This window comes from Poecilia reticulata, linkage group LG10 (genome assembly GCF_000633615.1).
Source record: "Poecilia reticulata strain Guanapo linkage group LG10, Guppy_female_1.0+MT, whole genome shotgun sequence".
NCBI lineage: Eukaryota > Metazoa > Chordata > Actinopteri > Cyprinodontiformes > Poeciliidae > Poecilia > Poecilia reticulata.
In genome coordinates, this window is record NC_024340.1 from 11,605,713 (window position 1) to 11,614,199 (window position 8,487).

General features: G+C 37.5%; 1 protein-coding gene and 1 long non-coding RNA gene across 2 annotated transcripts in view; one reads left to right on the top strand and one right to left on the bottom strand.

Annotated features, from left to right (window-relative positions):
- LOC103471140 (uncharacterized) overlaps positions 1-1,938 on the bottom strand; it is a 5,020-nt gene extending 3,082 nt beyond the window's left edge. Inside the window, exons 1-3 of the long non-coding RNA XR_534590.2 lie at positions 1,847-1,938; positions 1,564-1,741; positions 1,380-1,473 (exon numbers count right to left, since the gene is read on the bottom strand). This is a non-coding gene — a long non-coding RNA (uncharacterized LOC103471140). The remainder of the gene's footprint in view (positions 1-1,379; positions 1,474-1,563; positions 1,742-1,846) is intronic.
- tspan17 (tetraspanin 17) overlaps positions 1,481-8,487 on the top strand; it is an 18,649-nt gene continuing 11,642 nt past the window's right edge. The window contains exon 1 of the mRNA XM_017307205.1: positions 1,481-2,039. Within this exon, the coding sequence (XP_017162694.1) occupies positions 1,953-2,039 (87 nt within the window). The 5' untranslated portion in view covers positions 1,481-1,952. The remainder of the gene's footprint in view (positions 2,040-8,487) is intronic.

Sequence of the window (8,487 nt, forward strand, 5' to 3'; positions counted from 1 at the left end):
ATAGTGACAGAAACAAATAAAATATAACAATTAAAAATAGATAGAAATAAATAAAACAAAACAATGTATCTATATAAAATCTATGTAAAATCAGGAAAATCAATTGTGTAAGTAAGTAAGTAAATAAGTAAGTAATTAACTAAATAAACATACCAACAGCTATATAAGGTACTTTTTTCTCTAATGAGATTATACTGTATTTAAAATCTTTTTCAGAAATGCTAAATTTTCCRCTCTGGAAATGTGGACTAAAATCTATAAATACCAATATGTTTCCAGATTTTTKTTCACATCATATGCTAGAATTAAACTGGATAGTTTTCCAGATTGTTCAAAACAGAGTGTGAATCGGACTTACTGTCAGTACCTTRGCAGGTAATTGTTAATTGGGCACATGCACGTTTGCTTTTATTAAWTTTTTTACATCTGTTCATGTCCTGTTATGACAAATGTGAAAAGAAGAATCAATAGATACAAGTATAAATGTTAAATTCAAATATTGTTACTATGTACAGAAAAATAATCCCAAAAGTGTCAAAGGAATGTCACAACATTCCCAACTTTAATTCTATGGAGAACCTGGCAAGAAAGCTAAAGATTAGTGATGAAAGTGGGACCTTCCAACCTTAAAGACTTTTAGGAAGATATTATTTTCCCACTGATTTGTAGAGAGGGATAAAAAAAAATTCTCATTCCATTCCTCTCTTAACATTTAAATAAAACCATGTCATTTTCAAAACTGATACTCTTTTACCTTGTCTTACCTTTTTAGAAGTTGTCTGTGTCATTCTCCATCGGAAATAATGTATTTAGTCTAACACTTGTAAATATAAAGTCTGCCAGGCGTATGTATAATTTTGGGAATAAATGTATATTAAGCATAGGCTTTATCATTAATTCATTAGCATTTTAGATAGGAGGGTGAGAATGTTTCAATGAATTTATTTAATTCAAAGCACTTTTTGTAGAATGACACTTGATAAATTTAATAATGAGGAGAGCATTACAAAACTATTRAAATTCTGTTTTGTCTAGGTTGTTGTTTTGATGTGCCACGCCAACATGATGGCCACCATTCCACCGACCTTTTGAAAACKTTCTACATGTGGCCCTGTACTCACCTTTTTTTGTTGCAGAAACATAATTTTACTACCACTATAATTGAAATGGCACGAATGATAAATAACATGGTTAGAAATTATGTTACTACTATAGTAACAGAGGATGTGTGTTCTTGTGACATTTGAATTTGTGCAGTATTATGCCTGCAATGTGTTAATCTTTAATGAATCACTTTTTCTTTACCCGATCAATACAATGCTGCAATATTAGATTATGAGCCAGAAGAACATTATGTCTCAATTCAGCGAGAAAAATACCTTCATTGACGACACAAGAGGCCGCTCTTGAGGTGAAAAGGGCCACAAGCCAAACACAGTGGGTTTTGTCGTTTGACAGCAAGGGCTTGCTTCCCTAGAAAAAAAAGAAAACAAAGATGAAGGCTCTTATTAGCAGCGATGGAGTAGGCGAGATAACATTAGGGATGTCGAGCTGAGAAGTTACCTGCTTTAACACTATCTCTGTGTTTTTTTTGTTTTGTTTTTTTTTTAGAAATAAAAAGCCTTTTTTTTTCGTTGAATCTCAGGAGAACTGCAGATGGATGTCTGTGCCTTAGTTAGGTGTCCCCGAATTGTTGTTGTTAGCCGCTAACGCTAACTGTAGAAGTTCCGAGCTAGCTGGCCTAGCAAGTAAGAGAACGATAACAAGTGACTTATGTTTGATTTGGTTAGCCCAGTAGACCCCGGTGAGTAAACTGTGTTTCGTCCAGCTAATGGAGACAACAAACCTCAATGGGAGTAGTTCGGGAACTGCGGCTTTAGCTGAGCTTTCGAAGTACCTATATATGTAGGTTAGTTTAGCTTCCCAGATAGCCGTTACTATCCCTCGGAAGAATGAGTGGAAAAGACCGTCACCTAAAGGAAGCCGAAGTCAGCTGCTGGGTTAAATACTTCTTATTTGGATTTAACATTATATTCTGGGTAAGTTCAATGAGTTTTGGCGTTTACTTTCACTTTATTAGTATTAAATGTCTCCGGATTGAGAAAAAAAGTTATATCAATGTAAAGCTACCTCAACTTAACGACCGTTGGTGTGGAACAAATGTTTTTTCATGTTTGATTTACTATTATTTTATGTATTAATTCATTTATTCTATATTTAAAAGCATTTAATTAGTCTTTTATGGCAGTTGCTGTTCTGATTTGTCTAATTAATGATTTCTTACATAACCGATAAGCTACTGATCTTGATTGTTCTGATTCAGGTGGAACAATTTTTTAAGTTCAATACAATGACAATGAAATGGCTTAAAACGTTTAAGATAGACCCAGTAGCGTTGTTATAGCTTATTTAGCACATTCTATGTGCTAAATAAGCACTGCTTTTTCTATCCTGAGCGTATTTTCATTTGGTGACAATGTCACCAAGTGAATGACTAATGTAAATTAACTCGTAAGTCAAAATGTTTCCCATTTATGAAAGGAAGAGCTTGGTAATTTGTTTGGGTTTACCTAGTTTCATGTAGGTTAATCAAAAATAATATCTTAAAGTAAAGTTAGCTTGTTGTTCTTACTTCTTGTTTTGTTGGTTGAATTTTGTTTTATACATATTTTTTTACTTAATAAGTGGTTGATTTTGCCTGTAAGAACATGCATTTGTGTAGTTTAATACTATACACTGATAGCACCAAGTTGAACTAGCAACCTGGTAGCGACCCCTTTTGCCTTCAGAGCTGCATTGAATCTTCATGACAAACTCAACAAGGTGTCAGAAACATTCCTCTGAGATTTTKGTATGAGATGATGGCATCACATACTTTCTGCAAGTTTATTGGCTGCACATTCGTAATACTTATCTCCCATTCTGCTACTGTACATCCTAAAGTTTCCCTGAGTTGTCATCTGGTGACTGCAGGCCATTGGAGTACATTGAGCTCATTGTCATGTTCAATATACCAGTTTGCACAGTGTTTGAGTTGGTTGTGTTATCTTCATGAAATGGCTGTAAAATATCCATAAAATAGCCATAAGAAGATGGGTACTGTGGGTTTAAAGGGATGGACAGCGTCAACAACAAAATTAACCTGGGCTGCAGCTCTTAAACAAATAATTTGTACTAAGGTGCCTCGACATTCATGGGACCACGTAATATTTTTCTACTCTGTTATTGTTCACTTTTAGAGGTCTGTGGAAAGTGCAGCCACAGTTTCCTGTTTTTAGCTGATGGCAGTTGCAGCCAGTACGGTTTTCTGGTGCTTCAGGGGCTGACGTGTTCAGAGACGGTATCYGGGCKGCCTTTTTTGCAAGCAACCACTGTTGCCTTTTTGTAATGCTGCATCAGTCTGCCGCTTGCCCTCTGACACTTGACGTCAGTAAGACATTTTTGTTGACACAACTGTTGGTCACTGATATTTTTTCTTACTTAGACAATTCTCTGGAAACTCGAGATGGTTGTGTGTCAAAAAAATAAAATAAAAAATCCAGCACATCAGCAGTTTTAGAAATACTCAGACCAGCCTGTCTGGCACCAACAAAGTCATCRCATCCTCTTTCTGCCTTATTTTGAGTCATGGTATGATCGTTTGCAAGTCATCTTCACTATGTCTAATGCCTAAACCTTCTGAGTTTAGGCATTAGACAAGCAACTGAAGAGGTGTACCTAACAAAGTGGCTCGAGAATGTGTCTTTTAATCAGCCACTAATCATGTAACACATAAGCTTGTATTAACTGTGATTGTTTTGATTTAGGTTTTACAGTTTGTTACCCCTAGGAGAGGCATTATAGTGGTTTAGAAGGTCTTAGGTCACAATATCAATGTTTTTAAAAAGAAATAAGCTAATTAACTGAGTATTTGTTTCTGATTGTTTAATATATTTCTAGGTGTTGGTACTATCAACCTGAGTGATGGGATAACTCCTTAAGTCCACCATCTTTATCCCTCCTGATTGTGAAAAGTTTATCTGTTTAGGTTGACTCACCACTCCCTTCCTCACCCCCCCCATCGCCTCTGTACAGCTTGGTGTGGTATAATGTCTGTGGGTGAAGTAATGGTGTGTCTGTCTGCCCCGGAGGGTCTTCCCACTCGCAGTTGTAAAGAAAAGGCCACACGGCCTGAATACTACACAGCTCTGCCTCTTTTCAAACATCTCCTTTAAAAGTCTCCGCAGCCATAGTGTTCAGGCGTTGCTTGACAGCATTGTTTTTTCTGCACTCGCAAACCCTCGAATTCACAAAGAGGCGATGGTAAGAACAAAGACCAGCTTGAAAGGGAGGCACTGGTGGTGTGCGAGGCTCTTGTTTTCATCCATTATGCATATGTTCTAATTGGCTCATTAAATATATGGAACGCAGATGCTCTCTTCCTGTTCGCCATCGCCTACCCGCACCTCAAGACCTTAAAAACCGAGGAATTCTGACACACTTGCATTATGTAAAACTGAGGTAATATGAACTAGATAAACATCCCGTGAGCTGAAGTTTTACGTAGAAGAAAAAAAAAAAGTGTGTGAATGTGCAGTAATTTGCCTGAAATGAAAGCGCTTTGTAATTCGAATGGATTGGGGATTCAAGCGGGGAAATATTGAGTCAGAGGGCCGTGGTGCTGTGTTTGACTCATATTGTGTTCTTTCAGTTTGACGCTCAGGCCAAGGCAACGGGCTCGTATCGGCGCTTTGTGTGAARCTATGGAACAAGTTCCAGCTYGCTGGCTGTTTCCGTTGATAATAACAAGAAGATGTTTCCCACTTGTACGTGAGCTGCGGAGCCGGATTTTGATAGACAGACTCGTGCATTGCTCAAATAGATAGAGACGGGGGGGTTATTCCTCTTAAATCAGTCCATTTGTTTTTCTCATAGCGATCTTGTCAAGCTTGAAAACACTGCCTAAATTGAGAGAGAATGATTGTAAGGCCCACAAATACTCTGCTGGGTTCACGCTAGTGCTGCTTTTCTCAGTGAATTTTCTCCTCTCCCCCAAGCTTGCCCGAGACAGCCAGACATTCACGCCAGAAAACAACTCACCTTCTCTCGTCCCTAGAACAGATGCATTCCTCACATCTATTTAATTAATCACATTTTCTGCCTGAGCTGCTGAAATGTGTGGAAGCTCTGCATGCTGTAATTAAGAGCTTGTTAAGCTGTAACCAAGTTACCGAATTGGTTGGATGCAGAGTGCCATTAGGCAGCTCCACAGCTCCACATTGTGTGTTTCACAGTTGATGCCACGGTSCTCATCGGATGATCTCCCGCAGGTGGAAGGCCATCGAGGGACACGTGTGAATGCATTTGTTTGGGAACAAACCCGTCAAGACCAATTTAGAGCTGAATCTGTTAGCCCCCGGTATTAACATTTACCTGAGCCGATCTGGTCTCGAGTGAACTCTTCGGAGCAGGATGTAATTCAAGATACTTTGTGTACCTGTACAGCCTCATCACATTACGACTACTTGCTTAGATATTTTGTTGGTTGATGAATTATTTCAAGTGTGTGACGTGGATACAAAAAGCACAAGTAGTTTTATAAATAAACAGTGAGCATGAGGGGCAGGGTTAGTTTTCCACATGTAGAGCTTTGCATTTGTGGCCAAGCAAGTTCAGTTTTAGTTGACATGCTAGTTGTATCCCTAAACKGAAACATCAAATGGCTTTCGGCAATAGCTTTCCGTTTGCCAGAATTTGGAGGGTGAGACGAATTGTTGTCAAAAGATGCTGCTTTTTGACGTGTGGATCAGTTCAGCCTCTTCAGAGTCACTGTAGTCCTGTTGGCTATATCTCTGATACTCTCCTTGCTTAACAAGTCGGTACAACAACGTCTTTTTCTACTTTTCCATATGCTTTTCAGTTTTCAGACGATGGATTTGAAAGGCTGAAAACCTAACTTYACTTTAAACTTCTCCACAACTTGACATCTTACCTGTCTGCTTTGTTCCTCGGTCGTCTTGATGAGGGTGATTGTTCACTAATGTTTTCTAGCTGAAGTCTTCACCGGASAGCTGTATTTATTTTGTGTTCAAATTAAGTGCAAATGGGGTATAGTTACAAGTCACGTGAAATTTATTTAGGGGTAACAAGTTAAACATGGCTGGATGCAAATCCACACCAAAGAATTTTGGGCCTACATATTAAATTATTTCCTTAGAAAATCTAACTAAAATACTTCAAGTATTATTTTTGTAATGAGGCCAAATGTAAAAATATACATGTATATCAAGGGTGTGAATACTTTTGCCAAAAACTGWATCAACTCCAGTTTTAGAGCTTGCTTTCCATTCATTAGTTGTAGAGCAAGAATTGAATAAATCTCTCATGTACTAAATCTTRCATAATAAAGTGTTACTCAGGTTAGTATCAATTTCTCACAGTATCAAGCTTGTACATTGTGAYYYCWACRGKYCSCMCAGTGTGTGCCAACTGTTACAACATGACATTTTAGCAAAACGTAAGATCTAAATCTTTGTAAAAAATAAAAAGCTTTTCCTGTTCAGAGAATTTTTAACTTTAATCTGACATTTGACTTCTTCTGTATAGGTGTGCTCTGGTAAAAAAAACAACAACAAAAAACAAGCAAACTTTAAAAATCTTTAAGCGCATTTTATTGAGTCAGACAGGTCGTTTAGATAAGTGTGCGTTTCAAAGAGGTTGGAGACATGTCTTGCAGGTGGTTGAGGTAAAAGATGATTTTGCTCAGCGAGGAATCTTTTCATGTGCTGAGAATCTCTGTCCTCATGGAAAACAAGCTTCTGACAYCAGCATTAGTCAGAACTTTCTGGAAACGATCCTCAAACCAGAATAAGAACGCTGTTACAGAAACATCTTGTTCCAGGGGGTTTATTTGTTCTGTGATCAAGTACAAAGGTACAGTGATAAAAACAGAATGACAAATGAGATCAAAATTACCTACAGCAGAGTTGGAGGATAAATATTCAAAGACTGAGTCTTATTTTTAAATGGATTAGAAAAAAGAACTTTCCTGTTTGCATTCATTTCCAAACTTAATAGGTGATTAAAAAAAAAGACTGTCATAACAATCAATAAGGAGAACTGTTGTCTTCCAGTATCAGTAGTGCTGTAGTGTCTTAGTATTTCTGACCTAAATTTAACCTTATGGGCTCACATTACACTCTGGGAAAGTTTGATAAAAGGAAGTAATGTGGGCAAAGCTCAAAGTTCAGATTGCTTTCATTTGTTCCATTCATTTGAATTCCTTTCAATCCCAACCTTTCTGTGCCATGAGGTACATTTGATTTGCWGATAGGGCTTGAAAAGCAAAGAGTGTTAGCACTTACATATAACCAGAACTGCCTGCTGGGATTGTGAGGGTGTGTTAGGCTCTGTCCTTATGATAACACAAGTTTTGTTGAGACGTGGTTCGAGCAAACACCATTTTGGTTTTAGTTCTGTTCAAACCTCTGTCCACTTTGGTTCTCAAAGTGTTGCTTATTAACTATGTAATTGATCAAAATTCAGAAAAAGGGGACACCTTAACAGGTGTTTTATTCAGTTCTTCCCWTTGAAGAGAAATAATATCAATTGTCGACTGGAGAGGTYTACGAGAAACAAAAACTAGACACAATGAAGGGCTRAATATATCCTCAAGAGTTAACATTAGAGTAATTTGTTCTAAATCTGCATGACTGAAAAGCAGACAATACTAATGCCTGCCTAAAAATTGGCTTTCTAATTTGGAGGCTACGACCCCAAGGCTCTGTGCTCCTTCTCAGTGTTCGTAATTACACAAACGTTTGCTTCAGAAATCTTAAAAATGTACATTTAGAAAAGTGAAAAAAATAAAATGCTTTTCCGTGAGCTGACCAAGGTCTACAGCACAAGTGGCAGATTGAGTGATGAGTGGTCCAGCAAGAAGAACGATTACTTTCTTAAATGACTTTAGTTTTTATTTTTGCTAAGAAGAGTAGAAAAATTGTGTGAAATAATATATAGATTAGAAAAATCTGCATTGCTAAATTGACTTTTTTCCCCTTGTTATCTTTTGTTTGGTTATCCATTCGAATCTGCAGGTAAGGTAAAAACCTTGTGGTAACACATGTATAGTGGTGTAAGCTGAACAAAGTTTTGTTGGTTTCCATCWCAGACTTATACCATGTCTGCCTGAACTTGCATGTCCTTTGTCATGATTCTGCAGAACTTGCTCTAGTGCCACGACTGGGGTGAGGTGATATAATTATCCTCAGGTTGTTGTTTTTTTTTTTCTTTTCATGCTTTTGTTGTGATTCATGCAAACTTGGGAGGGAAAAAAACCCACTGGAACAAAACAACACAAAACAGCTTTGAATATGATTAGCTTCATTCCTGTTTGAGTATTTCTACTTGTTAAGATGGAGCACAATCTGTGTGTTCATAATCTACTGGATGGACTTTGCTTCATTGCCCTGTAAAATTCTTCAACATTTTTTTCTGTTTTTATGCCCC